The 21,605-nt window shown below is 50.2% G+C and overlaps 1 protein-coding gene across 1 annotated transcript in view; it reads right to left on the bottom strand.

Moving 5' to 3' along the window:
• The window catches only part of TSPAN2 (tetraspanin 2), a 39,729-nt gene extending 19,783 nt beyond the window's left edge, over positions 1 to 19,946 (bottom strand). The window contains exons 1-2 of the mRNA XM_054564804.1: positions 19,829 to 19,946; positions 4,505 to 4,607 (exon numbers count right to left, since the gene is read on the bottom strand). Coding sequence (XP_054420779.1) covers positions 4,505 to 4,607; positions 19,829 to 19,897 — 172 coding nt within the window. The 5' untranslated portion in view covers positions 19,898 to 19,946. The remainder of the gene's footprint in view (positions 1 to 4,504; positions 4,608 to 19,828) is intronic.
• Positions 19,947 to 21,605: the final 1,659 nt, after the last annotated feature.

Below are 21,605 nucleotides of genomic sequence, written 5' to 3'. Positions count from 1 at the left end.
CGGTTCATGTTGCTTTAGGTTAGAAAATAGGATCAGAATGATTGTCTAGAGCTGGTTGACCCCACTCAACACAGGACCCTCCTGAATGGACACACGCCCCACTGAGATTTTGCCCTGTTAGGGGTATGTTGAATACCGTTGTAGAGGTGAGTTCCCTTTCACCTGTGGAGGGCTGCTTGGCTTCTTTGATTTATTAAATTGTCAGAAAGGTTTTCTTACGCTGGACCCAAAATGCATGCCTGTGGTAGTGCTTTCAGCACATTGCTTCCGGAGCACCGCAGACGGAGGTTGCGCCCCGGGCCGGCTGAGGGCTTCCACCCCGTTCACACACCTGCCCTCTCTCTCGGACTGAGCAGGACCCCTTATTTCTGCACCCCAGGCTCTTATCTAAAAACCATGACTTGTCACTTCTGGCTTTGTTTCTATTACTGATATCATTTGTTGTTTTGATTCTTTTGTCCCTGAATTTAATGATGTTTGAGAATATTGTTTAATAAGGTTTTTTGTCTTCTGTTCCTTTCATCACAATTCCTATGCAGCCATCATGGGTAATGCCCTATGTCTGACTACATCAACGGTCAAGTTTGCTCTCTTTTCTTTTTTAGTGAATTTACTGGGGTGACATTGGTTAATAAAATTGTATAGGTTTCAGGTGCACAATTCCATAACACATCATGTGTATATTGTATTGTGTGTTCACCACCCCAAGTCGAGTCTCCTTCCACCACCATTTATCTCCGCCTTGCCCTCTTCTATCCAATCCAGATTGCTCTTTTCTGTCCTGTTGCTCCCCTCTCATCCCGTTGCTGCCAGAGAATCTCTTTAAGATTGCAGTGAGATCACGCCCCCCCAACCCTAAATCAGTCTTCTACTGCTTGCCACATTAACTGACCCGAACATTCAAAGCCCTCTGTACTTGCCGTCCGTCCCTCCCCACACCTGTAATCTTACCCCCACCATGCCCCACCCCTTTACACTCCACGAAGGGCCCTCCGCCCGGGCCGGGCTTGCTCATCTCTGTCCTGCGGTCACCGTGTGCCGTCTTGCCCTATAACCTGTGCGGTCCTCATTCCTTGTCTTCTCCACCGATTGCCGTCTGGTCTTTCTAACCTAACACAGCTCCTCGTTGCTTCCAGTTTAGAATGATCCTGATGCCCCCTGTGCAAATGCCACTTCGCTGGCATTTAGTCACACAGTAGTTTCTATTATAATTTAAATTGTTACACCTGCGAGTCTCTTCAAATACAAGGCAGGTTACATGGGCCAAGTCGAGGGCTCTCATACTTTTTTTGTGTGGCCGCAGAGCCCAGGAGGCTAGATGCTGGCTGATGCACCCATGGGGAGGTTCTATTTTTTCCCAAACAGAGGAGTCTACAAAAAAGATGGAAAGAATAGAGGCACCCCTGCTTGAATGCATAACCACGCTTGCATAAAACCAAATATTTTATGAAATTCCAAAATTAAAATAACCATGGAGAGATTTTTAGATAGCCAGACATTTTTTTTACCATTGAGAGGGAGACAGCTTCTCCTATGTTTCCCACATAATCCAGGACTTCATGGTCTTTTGAAATGGGTTTTCTTTACTGTGGCTGCACATTTCCAGTTCAAGCTGAGAAATCACATTACAGAGATTTCAGTCTTCCAGCCTTAAGCCTGGCGGTGCGGTGGCTGATGTTAGACAGTTATCTAACAACCCCAAGGAGAATGTCTGGCTGCAACCGAATGGGTAGATGCTTCCCAAGCTTTGGTTCTAACTGAGGTGGACTCTTCCCTGTGTATCTGAGGGCAAAACTCAGCTTTTGGTGGAAAGTCTTGAGGGTCACACTTGAGGACTGCAAGATAAACAGCCCCAAAGAGCAGACAGGCTGAATGCTAATATCCTGAATGCCAACATGCCTGAATTTTAGGAGCGAAGGACTGCTGTGGTTTTATTGGGACTGACCTCGTATTAGGACCTCAAGTAACTGAAGTCTAGCAGGGAGGGAGAATGACGTTGTGCATGGTTGGGAGGAGTGGTTAAGAGGACTCCCCCAGCAGAGCATCCTGAACAATCAGCCAGACCTGCCACAGATGAGGGCGGGATGGGAGCTGCCTGCCATTGACTTGCCAGTGGCTGATCCAGAGTCCTCACCCGGCTCTCCCTGACTCAGGCCCCCCGGAACTGCTCCGCCCTCCCAGGTGCCACACAAGCGCCCCTCCGCCCTGAGGCTTGTCCCGCCAGCCGGCAGTGCTCCCTTTCATGCTCAGCTCAGTGGCTGAGTCTGCACCACTCATGGGCACTTAACACATGCTGGGGGTTCTTGTCTGCTACCGATTATTGTATATATCATATACATATATCTGGAGAGGCATGAGTCCTATGAAAACTGGATTAACTTTGCTGTGGTTAACCCAGTGGGCAACGAGTGTGACTGTACTAAAATGGAATTAGACATTGCAGGAAAAGTGATGAAACAAGCAGGTCCTGGAATGTCAGCAAAATGAGGGAAGACACATTCCTTCTGCCCGCCCCCAACTGCTCCTGTGTGTCCCTGGGGTGAGCTTGAAGCTTCCTGGGGATGGGGCCAGCGGAGGACAGGCAGAGCTTTGTCAGGGGGCACTTGGGGTCTGCCCTGGGACAGGGAACGCTTCTGAGGCAGTTTTCAGAGCCAGGAGTTCCTCAAGGGAGAAAGAATACGCTATATATGCATGTGAGACTTGGGGTGGAAGGGTGGGTACCACCTGGAAACTGCGTGGGTGGAGAAGAAGAGCATTTCAGGGTTAAATAGGGTGGCAGAGTCCTCTGCTTCTTCCTCGTAACAAAACCCTGATTTTTGTTACCTGGGGCATGGCGTCTAGTGTCAGACGCTCTGTGGGGAGCCTGGGCTCCTTTCCAGGCCCAGGGTGACTCCTGGTTAGTCAGAGGCAGGCATAGTAATTCTCTTCTTGGCCATGACAGTCTAGGTATGAAGACACAGTGCAGTTCTGGCCAACAGACTGCACGGGGGAGTCTCCTGGGGACTCCTGACAAAGGCTTTATTCATTCCTAAAAAGGGCCACATGAGGTGAGCCTTCCTTTTTTTCTCTTTTGGATGCTGCTGTGTGAGGATACGATGGCTGGAGCCACAGCAGCTATCTTGTAATCCTGAGGGGGCGGGTTTGAGGTTGGCCCGCAGGTGGCATGTAGAAACATGACAAACACCTGGGTCCTTGGTGACTGTTGAACCCTGAGCTAAATCTGGAGACTCCCCACCTCCACACTCCTTATGCCACATTTCACCAGTTTTACATTTGAACATTTCTGAAATTAGGATGCGTATTTTATGGTATTTTAGTTAAAGTGGCAGCATTTCTTCTTTTCTCAGTGGAACTTACAATACGTGGGTGTTTACAAAAGACGGCATCCAAGATTTGATGAAACATGGGGTTCCTTGTTGTTATCCATCTTTTAGTGGGCTTTCTGTTACAGGAGGGAACAGGGTGGGGAGATGTCAGGAGGAGGGGGTAACCCAGCTGGGAGTGGCCCTTGGGAGGATGCCCCAGGCTCTCAGTGGGGCCTAGACAGTGGTCCCTCCCGGGAAATAGCTCTGCTCTTCTTGGGGTTTGGAGCAAGCAATCTGCAGAATCCTGCTTCGCCCCAAGCAGAGAGGGCCCCACAAGAAACTGAAGTGTATACTTATGGCCGGGGTGGATCTAAAACCAGCTGGTCACATAGGGCCATGACCTGTACTGACTGTGGTCTTGGGCGTTTTGAAATCTAGAGTCCAGGTGCACTTAACTGCAGGATGAGAACCGGCCGCAGAGCAGGACTAGAAGCAGACGGAGAGGGGGCTCTGAACCTGAGAGGAGGCGCTCGGGCCCGGCTTCAGTCGCCGTCCCAGAATGGGAGGCTACACCCCACTCCGCAGCCCGCAGCCTGGTGCGCAGCTGGAGGGAGGTAGGCCGTGGCCCCTCCCCCACCGAGGCCTCTGTCCCCGGCAGCCCTGCCCTCCTCTGTCTGTCCTCCCACCCCTGTCCTCCGCAGTCCCCGGGTCACAGAGGGACTGCGGTTGGCTCCTCCGAACCCTGAGCTGTCTCTTCATTGAATTCGGCTTCCCTGATACACTGCAGGGCCCGGGCAGCCCAGACGGGAGAGTGAATGACCCACTAGGGCGTGCCCACCTCATTGGAGGCGGGGGGCGGGGGGGGGCCGCGGGGAGGAGGGTGTTCCTAATTCTTTGGGAACAAATTCTAGTCACATTCTGGGCTTCTTGTCTTCAAGTGGCTGAAAGAAGGACCTTGCGCCAGTCTCCCGCACTCGTCTTCCTTGGGACGAAGCGTGCGAGGGGCGGGCAGGGAAGGGTGGCAGGGCCATCCCCCGCCGGGACCCATGCCCCAGCGCAGTCGGGTGGGATGGGGGTCTTCAGGGGCCCAGGCTCCTCCCCCTTCCTTTCCCTCGTCCCTTCTCACCCTCTCCCCAGCAGCCCCGGGACAGGCCTGCACCCAGCCTCGGGGAAAGCTAAGGGAAGCTGGTGTCACTCACCCACGTAGAAGTACTCTGGGGACTTGTCCTCCGAGGAGAAATCCTTCATGGTGCCGCCGAACCGAAACCATAGTCCGAAAGCGATGACAGACGACCCTGCCAGCTGAAAAGGCAACGCCAGAGCTTTACGAAGGGAAGGCGAGTGTGCAGCCCGGCGGACGGGACACTGGGCTGGGAGGCCGCATCCTTCCCATTTCACTGCTGGGGGTGGGGGTACTGCGGGTGACACCAGGCGCTTGGAGCCCCCAGGTCCCTGACGTGACCTTAGAACGTGAGTTTCCCGATGCCAAACGCAGAGTGTCCCGCATTAGGCCGGCTGCCCTGGGTTATGGGCATGCACAGCCCTGTGCAGCGTGGGAGGCATCTCAGAAAGAACTTTCCCGTGAAGTCCCCTGGAAGGCATCTGCGCCCTGCCCTTCTGCCCCTACAGGGCACTTTGGACCTTCTGACCAATACCGCAGTGCACGGGACGGTGTTTCAGACGCTGGGTCACCAAGAGCAAGATGAACTCCAAGACCTGGGGGACACCCGCCTTTCTCAGCTGGAAGCAAACACACCGACCGCAGACCTGCCCACACCGCACGAGTGCGCCGGGCAGTGCCCAGCGACAGAGCTGTTTCAGAGGCATCCGGAAGCCTCCCGCTCCCCGGGGGCCGCCATGGTCCCTGCACTGCCTGGGGATGGTTTCGCAGGCAGGGAGGCCGCGTGACTTTTTTTTTTTTTTTTTTTTGGGTTGCTATTTTGAGTTTCCATGGAAAGTAAGAAAGGAAAAAATAATTTTCTGAAGAAGTATGGTCTGTGCGCAGTGCGGCTCATGGGAGGCCGAGGGGCAGGGGGTGGGGGCAGCGGCCGGGCAGGCTGGCAGCGGTCGATCGATCGCCTGCTTCCCCTCGGCCACTCTGAGGGCTGCGTGAGGCTGCGCACCAAGGCTGGGAGTCCTTTTCCGCCACCACAGGACTGTCGCAACTGCCTGCCAGCAGGCTCCAGCCCCAGCATCCTCTCTGTCCACAAACACCCATCTCGAATTTCATCATATCGATCAATCCACTGACGTTCACTGGGCACCTTCGGGACTCAAGGGACGGGGAAAGCAAGCGAAGATGCAGAAATAGTCCCCCGGTTCTGCCCACCCCTCTGGTTAGTGTTGGGCTGCCCTGGCCTATTGCCAGGCACACAGGGTAGAGGCCCCGCTGCCCCAGCAGGAAGACAGAAGGGCATAGTCAGTGACGTCGATATTTAATAGGAAAAAATAATATCAAAGTCAGGGGCCGGCACAGTCCTTCATACACTGGGGCCTTCTATCTGTGGGGCTATTTGTAAGACCTGGTGCTACCCTTTCGGGTTACCTGGCAGGAATTATACGAGGACTTTACCCTTCACCCTCTGTCCCCACAAGGCCAATTCCCCGCGTGGCCAGGCCCTTCAGAAGCGCGGCATGACCTCAGCTAGGAGCTGCAGGGGCAGAGTTCTACCAGCTGGAGCCTCTAATGTGGAATAACTAAATGTTTCCAGCACTCAGAGGAAAGCACTAATTGGATAATGTGAGAGGGACGGCTGCTGGAGCTGGGTGCAACCAGCTTGAAGAGTTTTTTTCATTTTTAAAAAAGGGTAGCATGGCATGGAAAAATGGTGAAAGAAATCATGCTAAAACATTGACAACATTTATCTCTGAAGGGTGGGATTACAGGTGACTTTTCCTTTTTTGCTGTATTTTCTAAGTTTTCTGCATTAAGTATACATTACTCTTATAAATTTAAAAATTATTTTTAAATGCATGATATGGGCCCTGGCTGGTGTGGCTCAGTTGGCTGGAGTATCATCCTGTAATGGAAAGGTTGCGGGTTCGATTCCCAGTTGGGGCACATGCCTAGGTTGCAATTCCATCTCCAGTCTGGGTGCATACAGGAGGCAACCAATCAATACTTCTCTCTTGCATTGATCTTTCTCCCCTTTCTCTCTTCCTTCCTCTTTCTAAAAGCAATGAAAAAAGTCCCTGGGTGAGGATTAAAAAAAAAAAAAAAAGCATGATATGGTAGTTGTTCAATCAAGACAAAGTGGGGAGAGTTTCCTTGGGTCATGCCTGAGTTTGGGAAGAAATCAGCTTCAAGGTCATTACTGTTTTTGATGCGGGAAAGACAGTGATGCCCTTGGGAAGGCGCCATCGAGGGGCGCCGGAGCCTGCCCAGGGCGGGTGTGTGCAGCAGAGCTTCAGAGGCATCCCTGCCCTCCTGCCACTGTGGCAACTTGATGGAAAGACAGTTTCCAAATACAAAGTGAGATCTATTGACAGAGGCGTCAGGCCAAGGCCTGCAGCCACCAAGCAGACTGTGGAGGAGGTGACTGGTCCCAGGGACACCCTACCATGTGGCCACATTTTTGGCATCTCTGTACACAAACTCTAATTTATAGCTGTCTGGCTCATTCTCCCAGATGGAACACATTTGCCCACTGCTGGCACAGATGTGTTTGATGCATAATGGAAAATTAAAAGAGAGGTTGCAATTTAAAGCCACGGGACAATGAGAAAATATCTGCACTTTGCTTATCCACGCCCCCGCAACCCCAAACCACACGGGTTTCCTCCTAAGTCAAGGAAACTGTGGCTTAGCCGAACGTCATCACTGTGTGGAGGGAATCCTCCCGCCTGCAGCTGCTCGCTGTGGCCTGGACACTGGGGGCGGACCCGGCCAGGCCCAAGGCTGCTTGTGACAACAGTGATCACTGCTCTGGAAAGTGGCATCAACAGAGACACGTAGCCAACACAGTCCTTTTTAACTCGCGGTGCCTCTAAGTCTCTTGAATTACTCTCTGTTCATTGGACTTTGGTTGCTCTACTAGAAATTGTTTGAAAAAGACTCACACCAAGTCCAGCCCAGTTAAGAACAAGGTGAACAAGTCCAGTGTCATTGAGTCCCATTTCTCTGTGTGTCCTATATCCTGGGAAAGAAGGTTCATTGAATGAACTGAGTGAAGCTTGCAGCCTTCTCAACTCTTAAACTTTAACCTTTCTAGATCGAAGCCCTCTAGCCTCTACCCCATGCTTCCTTTTGGTAATGAGCACCAAAATATTGTTTTTCTAGGAATGGACTTTTTCAAACAGCAGCATGCGTTGGACTTGGGCGTTAATCACTTAATAACATTTATTGAGCATCTGTTGTGAACTGGGAGCCAAGGATTCATAGTTAAGGAAGGCCCAGTTCTTCTCCAGAGGATCTCAGGTGCTCATGGAGAAGCTGACCCTCCCTGGGTGGCCCGGAGGGACACTAACCCTGCAGGTAAGAATCCAGTCACAGAACCGGCCCTTGAGAAGGTATCAGATCTCATTCTCTGTGTCGTCATTTCTTTTCTGAGCACCTGTTGTGCATTAGGCTCTCAGAGAACGTGATCAAACAGGATTTTGAGGGCAAAACTGTGCCCAATATTTATAAACAGGAAAGAAGTAAAATAGAACAGAAAGGATGAAAACATAGCAGTGAAAGGGACAATGACATATAAATCCATATCATTAGATAGGGACTCACTAGATACAATTACATTATGCATTTCTATGGGCGAGTTATTTCAGTAGCTAACTTTATATGAGTTGCAAATTGTAAGCATATGTTTTTAGAGAAGACAGTTTGTGTTATAGAACTAAAGTAGTAGAAAAAAGGATGTAGAGTTGATTAGAAAGCATTTAAAGCAAACTGGTGGACAAGAAGTTTCCTTTAAGAAATGGCTACCTGCCCTGGCTGGTGTGGCTCAATGGATTGCGCGCTGGCCTGCGAACTAAAAAGTTGCTAGTTTGACTCCCAGTCAGGACACACGCCTGGGTTGCAGGCCAGATGCTTCTCTCCCTTTCTCCCTCTCTTCCCCTCTTTTTAGAAATAAAAAAGAAAGAAAGCAAGCAAAAGAAAGAAAGAAAGAAAGAAAGCAGAAATAAATCATTTAGCAAGAAGCAGAGCTTGTTAATGGATTTCGGTTTTATTTTATTGTACTCTATTTATATTTTCCTGCAATTGCTGATGAAATGATCTATCTTAAAGACATATATTTTTCGCTTAAAAAAGTTTCATAAATCACAAGCACGGTTCTTCAGATGGGACTAAGTCGGAGGGAAGGCAGTTCAAAGATGCAAAAATGCAAACATTACTCCCCAGACCTCCTGTTAGTCCAGCTCCCTCACCTCCACCAACCCCAGGCACCTGCCCTCAGGGAGGCTGACCAGAGCTGCTCACAAAGAGCAAACGCCTGCTCCTCTGCTCTCTGATGACTAAGCCCAGCTGAAAGCTCCCCTTTGGGTAAAAAGCATCACTGGAGAAAGTTCTCAGAAAACACTTGCTTTTACCTCAAAGGGAGACGCAATTAATTGTCCTGAGATGCTCTAGCCACACACTTCCGGTCCTTTCTCCCACTCTGGGCCTCTGCTCCAGCTTAGAGCGCTTTCCTCGCAGCCCACCTCGCTCACACCCACGCAGAGCCCTCAGCTCGGATGTCACTTCCCCTGGGAAGCCTACCTGGCTCAGGTATGTACCTTCCCTCATGCCTCCTGTAAGTGTTTCTATTTAAATATTTCTGTAATTTTTAAAAATTAAGTCCTGAGCCGCATGAGGGCAGAGACAGGACCTGTGCCGCTGTGTCCTAAGCAGCTGCCCCGCCGCCACCTCGTAGAGCAGGCTCCCGCCAGACCTCCGCCAAGTGAGCCATGGGGCGCTTCGCCCTTCAAGTTCATACATTTCAGTCCTAACCCCCAAGGAGAGGGTATTCGGAGATGGGGCTTTTGGGAGATGGTTAGGTTTAGATGAGTTCATGATGGTGGATCCCGCAAGACGGGATCAGTGCTCTTATATTTCTTTCTCTCTCCCCCCTCCCCATCGTTCCCTCCCTCCCTCTCCATCTGACACACGAGAAGGCAGCCATCTGGGAGCCAGGAAGAGAGCTGTCACTAGGAACCACACCAGCCAGCACCTGGATCTTGGACTGGAAGCCTCCAGGACTAGGAGAAATAAATTCCTGTTGTTTAAGGTACCCAATGAATGGTATTTATTTTATTTATGGCAGTTGGACCTAAGACAGGCTGACAGAAGCGATTCTAACAACCTCCCTCCCAGCGCTTCAAGGGGGTACCTTATAAAGTAGTGTTTCAAATTCATTTGCATCTGAGAAACACTGTGCAGCCACCTCAGAAGGCTGTGGGAACACACTGTTGAATATACTAAGCAAACTAACACTTTCCCACGGAAACACAAAACAAAACTAGAGTATGCAGTATCAGTTCCGTGTTTTCTGAGCCTGTGAGGATGTGTGCTTCGCATCATACATGGACACAGAGAGTAAATCTATGCACGCCTTCCACAGGCAGAAGCATGCGAACATGTAATGCAATCATAGCAGCACACACACCGCACCCAGACGAAAGAATGAACAAAGTCGATACTGTAATTCTTGGGTGAATGCCGTGTGTATACACGATGCAGTCATTTGCATTCTCTTCTTTGGGATGAAGTCACACACAGTTGGAAATGACACTTCACCCCTGCAGTTTCCACTAAAAGCTTTTCCGCTAACGCGAGCATCGGTGGCAATCGCCCTCCTAGGTGGCGTGGTGCGGCGAGCACTCCCAGGTCCTGCTGGGAGGCATGCCACTTTATGACGCCACGGGGGAGTGCAGCCTCATCCGCTTAGCAGGCTTAGGGGAGGGGTGCATTTGCTTGGGAAGATGATACTAATTTTCTCAAAGAGGAAAGCCAGCTCCCAACACTTCCTCGTGGGCTGTGAAAGCAAGGCGAGGATTCCGACGGCATGTTCTTAAAATCAAGGATTTTGTCAAGAAACATAGGAGCCGGATGCCATGGGACACCCGTGCCAAACCACCTGCGAGGAGCCCGGCCGCCCTCGTCTCAGCCCTGGATCAGGTGAGGGGGGCCTGGGGGCAGGGCCGGGCAGGGCCGGGCAGTGTGTCAGGAGGTGGCTGTGAGCTGCAAGTGCCCTGGTTGGACACCCGTTTCTGATTCCCCTAAGATTTTCCTCCTAGTAATTTCCTAGGGACAAGCTCATACTCAGAAATTTCTGAAAGACTTCCTTCAGATAAGGATCTATTTATAAATCAATTCCTGCTTCACTGATGGGAGGGGTCAGCGCTTGGAACCACGACAGAATCGAGAGTGTTCCCTGAATCCCGGAGAGAACCTCGGGCTATACATTTGTGCTGAATGGACGTCTTCTGTTCAGGTTGTTATAAACGGGGGTCCCCAACCTCCGGGCTGCGGACGGGTACCAGTCCGGGCCTGTTAGGAAGCCGGCCGCGCAGCAGGAGCTGAGCTTGAATGTAATGCGCTTGAATCATCCCCAAACCATCCCCCGCACCCCGGTCTGTGGAAAAACTGTCTTCCACGAAACTGGTCCCTGGTGCCAAAAAGGTTGGCAACTGCTGGTCTGCGTGGATCAGGTGACATTGCCAGGGGGCAGAGAAGGGGTTCTGGGGCTATACCAAGGGGGGCGGCGGGGAGGAAACTAAGCTGATGTAAAGCTTGCTGGGAATGACAAAGCAGATAACTTAAAAATAAATACTGGGAAGCCTATTGTATTTATTCCATCGTTATACATGATGCCTTTGCTCTAAAGAAATCTAGGGACAGCAGCTGGAGAGGAGAGATCAGCAAGAATGAAGAGAAAAAATGATAGCTGTATAGTTTCCTTTGTAGAGCAAAATAAATGTCCTGCCCTACATCTACAACTCCAGGGAGCAGGCGGCCTCATCAAGTGAAGAGCAAACACACAGAGGACGAAAATCTAACCCACCAAGTTACCCAGGTGACTCAAACCCGATGCCTGCCTTCCCTCACCCAGGGGACGAGCTCCAGCAGGACAGTAATGGCCTTTTCTGCGTTTCCAGGACTTCCTCATGGCTGCGTCCAGCTGGCTCTTACCCCGGGCTCACCCCCTTGGTAAACACTTACCTGAGGGCGACACTGGCTACCATGGCATCTCTTCTGCACCGAGCTTTATGTCAACAAAGACAGGACACTGAACAATACTTATTTAATAGCCTAATATCTTTCAAGGCAGCCTGAGAGAAAGACTCTTGAGCAGATAAACAAGATTCTTAAATATCAATCAGTTACAAGGATCATCACCCATTTTAGTTATCACAGAAGGACAATGGGAGAAAAAAAGTGTTTCAGTCGATCTCAGGTTAGATTGAAAGAAACCAAAACACTTTGTTTATTAAAACGTTAGCTTGGATGGAATCCAGTAAAAATCATGGAAGTCTAGCTTGGTGTTTCAAGGAGATTTTTCTTAACAGCAATTTTCTCACAAATCATTGTGGTCACAAAGGCAGGGAGTGTCAGGCCATTTACAGGGGACAGAGTCAAGTGCGCACAGTGAGAGCAAGGTGGGCTTCCTGGAGGAGTGGCAGCAGCTTCCAAGGCCCCTGTTGCTGCCCCACTGGGGGCTTTGCCAGCCCTACCCGATTCTCTGGTTTATTCGCTGACTTTTACCCATTCCCCCTTATGATGGGGAGGATAGGGCTTGGCACACACTTTGGAATATTTGCTAACTGCTCTTCTAGCAAATTTTACCCCCTCTGAGTGTTCAGGCTGAGTGCTGCGCCCTTGGGATATTAACAAACACCCACACAGACAGCACTGGGGCGGTGAGTGGCCGGAGCGGACCAACACAGGGCTCCAACTCTCCTGCGTCTGAATCAGGCCCTGCCATTACTAGTCTGCAATCTTGGGCAAGTCACTGGAGCCCTCTCACCCTCAGCTTCCTCACTGCAAAGAGGAGGTAATAACAGTGCCTCTCCCGGAGATTAAATGAGTTCACGTTGCACACTCAGAACAGTGAGTGCCTGGTACTTAGTGTCGTTATGCTGGTAGGTTCGCTAATGTTACATTCAAACTGAAACTTAACCCTGCCCGAGAGAGGAAACACCACTCCCACGACACTAATAACTTAGCCCTTGTTGCCTTCCTCTACTAATTTTGGTGTTAGGTCTACACTCTTTCCGTGATAGCTGAAATTCCTTGAGTTTTCTAAACCTTCTAGCTATGCCAGTGCCTCTCTCCAGAAAGTATGCTCCCCCTCTCTCTTTGGTTTTACAGTTTTTACAATGCCCAATAAGAGAAAAACAGGGAAAAAATAATTTATGAGAGAAAAAACAACTATATTTAGGCAAAAGCCATCCCATAGAACTTTCTTCAATGATGTAAACATAAGTTTCTCTCTCTGTGCTGCCCAGTCCTGTAGCCACTAGCCACCAAAGGTTACTGAGCACATGAAATGTGACTAGTGTGACTTAGGAGCTGAATATTAAATTTCTTTGAATACTAATTCATTTCAATAGCCTCATGTGATTCATAGCATAGCGACTTTTTGGAGAGTGCAGGTATAGAATTCACATGCTCACCAGCGCTTCAGCCTTCTCTCCCCATTAGTCTGCAGCTTGGAGTGGTTAGAACGGCAGACTCTGGGGCCACACACAGAAGCCTGGCTCTGTCACTGGCTGGCTCTGTGTCTCAGGGCAAGTCTCCCTGGGGATGAAAACAACTGAGGGTCACTGTAAGGATTAAAGATACAAAATGTGCTTAGGAAAGCTGCCAGCTCAAAGATTATATTAGTATAACTGTAACTATTCATCTTCAAGTGTTTGCTAATGAAATTATGTTTCTCGATACATATTCTTTCTCAATTCCCATCTTGTTTTTCTTTGGCCTTAAACTGATCGGGAGTGTTTTATGTGTTCCTTCACACCTGAGTTTCTGGAACACATCGGGTCTAAATCCAACACTGGGTATAGTGTGCCTGGCCAGAGATTTCATGTTTCCCAAGCTGGTAGCATTTCTCATACCTTATATTCCCCATGCCCTCATAAGTTAACACAGCAAAAAGAACACTGGGTTTAAAATCAGAAGACCTGGCCCTGGCTGGGTGGCTCAGTTGACTGGAGCATCGTCCCATACACCAAAAGGTTACAGGTTCAATCCCCAGTCAGGGCACATACCTAGGTTGTGGGTTTGATCCCTGGTTGGGGTGCATCAGGAGACAACCGATAGATTTTTCTCTCTGACATCGATGTTTCCCTCTCTAAAAAAAGGAGAACATCAATAGAAACATCCTCAGGTAAGGATTAAAAAAAGAAAAGCAGAAGACCTAGGTGTGAATCCTGGCTTTGCTTCTCTCTAACTCTTTGGTCTCAGACACACCACCTACTATGCCTGACTTTCAGCTTCCACATCTATAAAATGGGAATAATTATATTATTTCACAGGGTGGTTGTGATTCATGATCAAATGGGCTAATGCATATGAAAGGACTTTGTAAACTAAAACATCATATGTATTTTATTAGTATTATTAATTTTGTTCCCAATTAAATCCAAAGAGGCCGAAGAAGGCAGGCCAAGGTGCTCCTCCCTACTCATCTGTAAGATGTGCTGTCAACCTATCTGATATTCTCATCTTACCGCCTCTTTCTCAGTTCCCTCTCTTTAATTCCTCAGGGACTAAGACAGGCGCTACCTCAGTGGTCAGCACAGCGTCACTTGCCTTAGGAGAACAGCCCTGTTGTGATATTAATTGTCAATTTTAAGGTGGTGGTTGGAGGTTATATTCTCTTTTGTCACACATGGTTGGAGACCCAAAGATACTGCATAGGTAACGCTCTAGAATAGCACAGTGAAATGCAAAGGACAATAGACAGGTGGCCTCCTGGTAATTCTAGAAACCATCGCGTTTTAATGTAAAAAATAAAGTCTTAAATTAATAATGGCAAAGTGGTAACTGGAATTAAGGGAAGGTTAGGTGAGCAGGCTAAGAGGAAGGGCACTGCCTGTGTCATTCAGAAACGGGAGCCACCGGTGGGTCTGGGGCCTCTTCAGGACACACTTCAGCCAGTGGTCTCAGAGTGTGTTCCCTAGACCAGCAGTGCCATGGGGCCTTGTGAGAAATGCAGACCTACAGAATCAGAGCATATATTTGAACAAGATCCCAAAGTGATCCGTATGCACATTAGAGGTTGAGCAACACTGACCACCGAAGCTGTCCCACCCTCTGGCTTCCCCAATGGCAACACGGAGGTAGGGCAGGGGACAAACACAGTTCTTGTGCTGGGTCAGTGCACACAACCTGGCTGGGGGGAGCCTTGCCAGTGACAGCTGAGCTGCCTCTCGGTGCGGAGGGATACTCCCTGCCCTCATGGAGCAAAGACTTTACAGGGATAAAGGCACACATGTCTCAAGATCAGGGGCTGTGTCTTAGCCATTTTTGAATGCCGCAGCCTTGGGAGGGGGGCGGGCACATAGTAGGAGGTTCGCACGTGTTTGTTGAGTGACCAATTGCTGAGGATGGAACCTCTCCTTCCGACTCCATATCCTTGTTACGCTACAGGACTCTTGCCACTTAGTTTGGTTGCTTAAACCTGGGATACCTGTTTCCCAGCTCTCTTTACCTTTATGAATGTCTTGGATTCTTGAGTCTGCTTTCCCACTTGTACTTCCAGTGTTTAAATATGACTACCACTAATATCTTATGTTGAGTCTTTACTCTGCATATAGACCATATTTGCTACTTTAAATATATTTACTCATCTTATCTGCACAAGGACCATAGATTGTTGTTGGTACTTGATCATGTCCATTTTATGGGTGAGAAAACTGAGGCTCAGAGACTGAACAACTTTCTAACCGAGCCCCCTCGTTAGTGAATAGTACAGCAAGGAACAACCCCAGGCAGTGTGCTGCCAGTGTCCGCCTTCCAGGCTCTGAATTCCTCAATATGATTTGCCACCTGTTTCGACCTGCCTCGGGTCTAGTACCAGACGACTGGAACTAAAGCTCTAGCCTTTGCAGAGCGGGCCCTATCAGCGAGTCCTTGTCCCTCCCGACACTGGGCCCTCTTGCCCACATTAGGGGAGACTTGGCCACTGCCACGCTCTCCCCACCTTGACAGAAATGAGGAATAAGGACTGTCCTGCAACAAGGCCGAGGAAATTCTGATCCGCCTTCCCAGGTGGTCTAGCTTCTGGGTGGACCCCAAAGAATACTTCCTTCAGGTATTTTTTTAAATCGGTCTTTCTTACAGGTAGGAGCTCTGAAGTTACTGTCTGAAAGAAGTGTGGGGAAGGGGAGGAAGCAGCCTCTGTAAGCTTCAGGAGACTCAACCGTCTTTCACTCCTCAGACCACGTGACGCCGTCTTTCCTAAAAGCACCTGTCGGACATCACTGAGCGAAACCCCGAAGCTGCATTAATCATGGGAAGAAGGAAAGAAAGCAACTTCAAACAAGCCATATATGGCATTTGACTTTCAACAATGAACAGTCCTGCTTCCTGTTGGTGGGTAACCCTGAGGAGTTCGAACACACAGCACAATGATAGGAAAACGCTAAGTATACAACAATAAACCAAGGGATAAACAGTGCCTAGGTTTTTCTTTAAACCAACATCTGTGGCTTGGTGGACTGTGGTGTGTTATTTCCATTGCTATGCAACGGAGGAAAAATATAAAGGTGATTTCAGCGAAAGGCATAGGAATATGCTATGCCATCTGATTGTAGTGTCCGAATTTAGACCTGGCAGATGTTGGGAAAGGTTTCTTTCAGGTTCGATACCAACCATGATAACAGAAATTAGCTTAGGGGAGGTTCATGGCTAGGCTTGACTTTTGTAAAATTCAGCAGAGCATCCAGCCAGTGGCCCTGGGCCAGGGAGTGCTGTGCGGGCCCTGGCAGGAGCTCGGTGAATGTTTATAAAATCAGGAGCACAGCCTAAGGAAACGTAAACCAACCTGCCAGGAGGAGGTTGCATATCCATTTGTCAAACTGCAGATCGCAAAACACACCCCACCCCGCCTCGGTGCCTGCCTTCTGGTGAGTTCCTGACAGGAAGGGAGTGCTGTTACAGGGTGGGGGACCAGATACCTCAGAAGGGCAGGTGCACAGCATCCGAGGGTGTGTGTAAACATTACACTGAAGTCACAGCTAAAGCCTGTCCATCCTGGGAAACTGTTCCCCACCCTGTGCCCCTTCCCCAAACTTCCCATGAAGCCCTCTAACCAGGAAAAAACAACTTCAGAAACCAGGGTGGGGCTTTTCTGGAATAGGGTTCCCTCTGTTACAGTGGAGGTAGATATCTAGGTAATTTATCCCAAACAATCATTTTCCCCTAAATCATGAGGGGCCTGTTTCAGCTCGCCCCTTTCCCTTTGGCCGTGCAGGTATAGAGGTGGGAGAGTTGGCTGGGACGGCTGCTGTTCTGAGACCCCTGGACCCCTCCCCCTGGGATTTGGGAGACAGGAAGGCCCCATATTCCCCTCATGGGCTTAATCTGTGCAAACACAGAACAAATCAGTGGGTAATAAGCAGGAAGGGAAGGTCTCAGCCCTCAAGATCAAGCTGAGAATTGATTATCTGTGCAAACTGGGAAGGCCATTTGTTCCAAGTGCTCTAACCTGCACATTGGCGTACTCATTCCGCAGACATTTTATTGAGTGCCTCCTGTCTGCTGGGCACATTTCTAGACAAATAGCCGTGAACAGAACAACAACAACAAAAAATTCCTGCTCTCAGAGTGCTCTAAATTCTAGTGGGGAAAATCCACAAATACAGATTAAGAAGCTAATGTATAGTTATCCTGAAATGAAGACAAGCTGCAGGTCACTTGGCAAACATGCACTATTCCAGCATTAGGGGATTAGGGAAAAAGAGCTAACTTTTACTGAATGCTTCCTACGTGCCAGACACTCAGTGGTAACACTTTCTGAGCACTTACTGTGTAGTAGGCTCATAGGAAGGTGAGCTCAGATACTTTCCCTATTTCCTTTTAATCCTCTCAACAACTCTATTATCCTCATTGTACAGATGAGAAAACAGAGGACCAGAAGTCAAAATAAGTTGCTCAAGCACCTCTTGCTCGGGATTTCTGTGCTCAAGCCTGATCCCTGCGTCAGGCGGTGGCCACACGCACCCGTGTGCTGTTCCGCTGCTGGCGGGCAGTGTCGCCCCTTGTCTTTGTCCACTAGCTCCTCCAGCCCCTTGGTTCAGCTTAGACGTCCCCTTCTTCAGGAGACTCCTTACTGCTGCTGTGGACCTTTTGCTAATCTCCTTCATTAGATCATACAAATGAAAAGTGCTAGCTAACTCCACTGGGTATGCAAACATTGTTTTCTTCCTACTTCCCTTACTGAATTTATGGTCAGAAGTGTGAAATTTGTCACTTGATTTCATACTGCCTGTTTTGTTTGTTGTTGTTCTATAGGCATTGGTCTCACTTCCTCAAATACATTGGCAGTTTAGAGAACAGTGCTTTATATTTGTAAATTACACATATATTTATTTATATTTATATTTATATATGTATAATTATCTTTATAATGCTTACTTAATAATTGTTCAACAGAGTAGCTCTCCAACTAGAGCATGAATCGGAATTATCTGGAGGGCTTGTTAAAATAGCTGACTGGGTCCCTCCCCCAGCATTTCTGATTCAGCAGCCCTGGAATGGGTTGAGAATGTATATTTCTCACAAGTTCCCAGGAGATGCTGCTGCTGCTGGTCTAGGGAACACACTTGGAGGACCACAGGTTAGAAGTGTAATAATGTACCACAGGGCTTAGCAGCAAGTAGGCTGAGTCTGAGTCACCGCTCACTAGCTGTGTGACCTTGGGCAAGCCAGCCTGTTTGAGCCTGTTTCCTCATCTGTAAAAATGGGGATAATAATAGTATGCGCATTAGGAGTGTGGTGAGGATTAAGTGTAATAATGAATGCAGTGTGCACAGCACTGTCCCTGACACATTGAAAGCATTCAGTAATGCCTCCTTGTTATCTCTGGAAAGGCTAGCACAATGGCAGGTACCAAACAGGCACCGAACCCAGCCTTCTCAGGCTCACATACAACTCCTTTTGAATTTGTAAGCAGTGAGAGTGAAGGGTGTCACTGAAGCATGACACTCATAATGCACAGCTTTTGCAATTAAGCCAGGCTATTCAAAAGCACAGCATAGATGCCTTCAGAAATACCACCTCCCCCGACCCCAGTATGCTGGGTGGAAGTGCCCAGGTGTACAAAAGCCATGTGTATTTTTAAAATTCAGGGGCTGTCTTCGGGCAACCCCCTTCACACCTTGATGATGTGATAAAGGATGCTGAGGACGGCAACTTGGCCTCTGAGAGCTTGAGTTGCTGGAGTCATCCGGGCATCTGGGCTAATGGGTTGGCAGACACGAGCAGAGCCCATCATTCAATAATTAATTAGCTGCAGTCACGGGACGACAACCTCCCCAGAGCAGTTAGGGCAACCACCCCCTCCTCCATCCCAGTTGTTTCCAAGCACCCAGGCCCCTGCCGCTCCCTCCTGGCTATAAGAACTTTCTCACCCAAAGCAAGACCTCTATTTTCCTTCTGGGTCTACCTGAGCGGTTATACTGGCTGACATTCTCTTGAGGAAAGCCTAAGAGGGACTGTGCAAAGACAATTTTCAGACCTTGTCCCACAGCCCTTTAGGGCCTGAGATAGGGTACCTAGGGATCTAGGGATGGGCTAGCCTAGTGTTGTCCCAATAATATAGGAGACAGGGGTCAGGGCCCTATCTCTCAGTGGGCCACTAATCCCGAGAATGTCGTTCATTCAATGCAAAGTTGAATGAGATCATCCCTGGGACGATTAGTATGAAGCAGAGGCTGCGGGTTGGGGGTTGGGGGAGATGCTGCCGCCCCTCCCTTCTGCCAGTCCCCTTCAGAGAAGAGCATCACGCCTCTTCTCATCCAACCAGACCCTTCCCTAATAAGAAAAGGACGACCCTTTTCCCCCCGCCCATACCATTTTCTCTAGTACCCCCAATTTCTGACACAAAGCCATCACAGCCCCCATCCAAGTGTGTGTGGACTCACGGGGGCACCACCCCCGGCAGCCCCCGTGCAGGGAGGGTCTCCTCGCCTGACGCGCTGGCCAGGCCCGGGCTCCAGAGGGAAAGCGAGCGAGAAGGGGGTGTGTGCACGGCTGGAGGGGAGCCGACACCCCCAAGAGGCGAGGAGAGGCCAGCCTCCCCGCACCTGGAGTCTCCGATGTGAGATGAAAACCCAGGCGGGGAGGTTCCTCAAAGGGAAGAGCCCACGGTGTCTTCCCCCTTCTCACCATTTCTCCTTGCTCAATTTCTCTCCGTTCTCTCCTTCTCCATCCCTCCTCTCCCTCTTTGCATGTCTTTTTCTCACCTCCGCCGTTAGGAACACCCTGCCTTCTCCCGGCGCTCAGCTCGGACCGCCGCAGCGATCAGTGCCCTGGGGACCCCGGACCCGCGCGTCGCCTCCCGGCCCCCTCCCTGCCCGGCCCTCTCAGCTCCGGGTCTCACCCAGAAGAGCAGGTTGAAGCCGAGCAGCAGGTACTTGATGCACCGCAGGCCCCCGCGGAAGCGCCCCATTCTGAGGCCCCAGCGGCGGGATCCCGAGTCCCCAGTCCAGCTATCCAGTGCCGGGAGCCGCGGGAGCCAGAGAGGAGGGGGCGGAGCGCTAGGGACCGGGGGCGGGGTCTATGGGGGTGGGGCGGAGGGCGGGGTCTGCAGAGGGCAGGCGGGAGCCCGGCAGGGGGCGTTGGAGGGCCCCAGGAGGACCCCGAGCCAAGAGGCTGCGAGGCTTGGGGTGCAGTTGTGGTTAGTGGGAGCACGTCCCGGCTCTGCCCCGGAACCAGGGACCGCCTTCCTTACTCCCAATGCCCGGCTATGTGCCCTACAGGAGCCCCGCTCCCGGTGGTTATCCGACCGTCTGCAAGGAAAGAGCGTCCACTTTATTAAGTGGAGACCCGAGACCCGCTTAATGAGCGCCCTGTGCAGACTTGTTTGAGACTTGCGATGGTGGTCGAGGATAAGGACGCGGCCGCGGTGGCGATGGAAACCTAGGAAGGTGGCCTAGGGAGGGTATAGAGAGAAAAGTAGGACTTGAGGCTGCCCTGGAGCTGGCAGGACTTGCTGCAGGGCATCTCCGGCTGGGGGCTGTGGTTCTCTGGCGCCTGACGAGCGCACTGGCCACGGAGGCCACTTTCCAGGGACCCTCCCACGGCCCCTCCCGCGCTCCTCCCAGGACTCTTACCTTAATAGGCAAGAACGGGGAGAAGGCGCAAGATGCTGCTGTCCTGCCCCGGTGGCTGCTCCCTACTTTGCTCGGCTGCCCAGCCAGCAGAGGGGGCCTGCCCGGCCAGCAGAGGGGGCGTCAGACTCCCTGCGTCCTGCTGGATTCAACCGATGGCACGGTGTGGGAAGGGATGTGGAGGTGGAATTTAGGAGGGGGCGGTTTTTGTTCTGCTTTGTTTTATTAAATTAGGCTGCTGGTGGGGAAATCAGGCTCCCACTCTGGTTGACTAAGTGTCTACAGTATGTGGTGCTAGACAGTGTGGGGGCGACAAGGAAGTGTAAAATTCAGGGAGCCTATGCATTCATTCAGCAAAACTTTAAGTGCCTATTATAGGCCAGGCGGTGTAGCAAAAAGCCCCAAGGACTCAACAATACAGAGACAGTGGGGCCTGGTAGCACTGTCTCTGGTGGTACAGACAGATCTGTAAGCAAATAATTACTGTAAAGTGAGGAGGTCAGGCAAAGCCCTGGCTGGTGTGGCCTGGCCTCACTGCACTGGGCAGAGAAAGCTTTGCTGAGGACAGTGGGCCTGCTCTGGCCTCGAAGAATGAGTGAGCAGAGGGGAAGCGCCGGCCAGGCACGTAGGGATAGCACTTGCAAATGGGACAGGACCCGAGAAAGCAAGGCCTCCTGGGGGAACTTACAGCTGTAGTCAGTCATCCCAAGTGGAGCAGAGAAGATGAGTTGGAAAGATGCTAGGGGACAACTTTCAGTCAACTGACAAAAGCACAAAACTATCATCAGGCTTCAGCTTCCTAATTTGCAACATGGAGATAATAGTATGCACCTCATAGAGTTATGAAGATTAAGGAGTTAATATTGGTCAGGTGCACAGAGTAAATACTATGCAAGTGTTGGGTATTACTGTATTGTATCAGATGACCAATCACTTTCTATCAGTGTTGCCATCTTTGCCTACATCTGTGTCTTTGGACACTTGTTTGAGTATCTAAAGTGAACTTAATTTATGAAAAGTGAGTAGAAGACAGAAAAACTGAAGTGC

Source organism: Pteronotus mesoamericanus, unplaced genomic scaffold, assembly GCF_021234165.1.
Source record: "Pteronotus mesoamericanus isolate MK-2021 breed Mesoamerican mustached bat unplaced genomic scaffold, CSHL_Meso_final scaffold_99, whole genome shotgun sequence".
NCBI lineage: Eukaryota > Metazoa > Chordata > Mammalia > Chiroptera > Mormoopidae > Pteronotus > Pteronotus mesoamericanus.
This window is presented reverse-complemented; position numbering and strand designations above follow the sequence as displayed.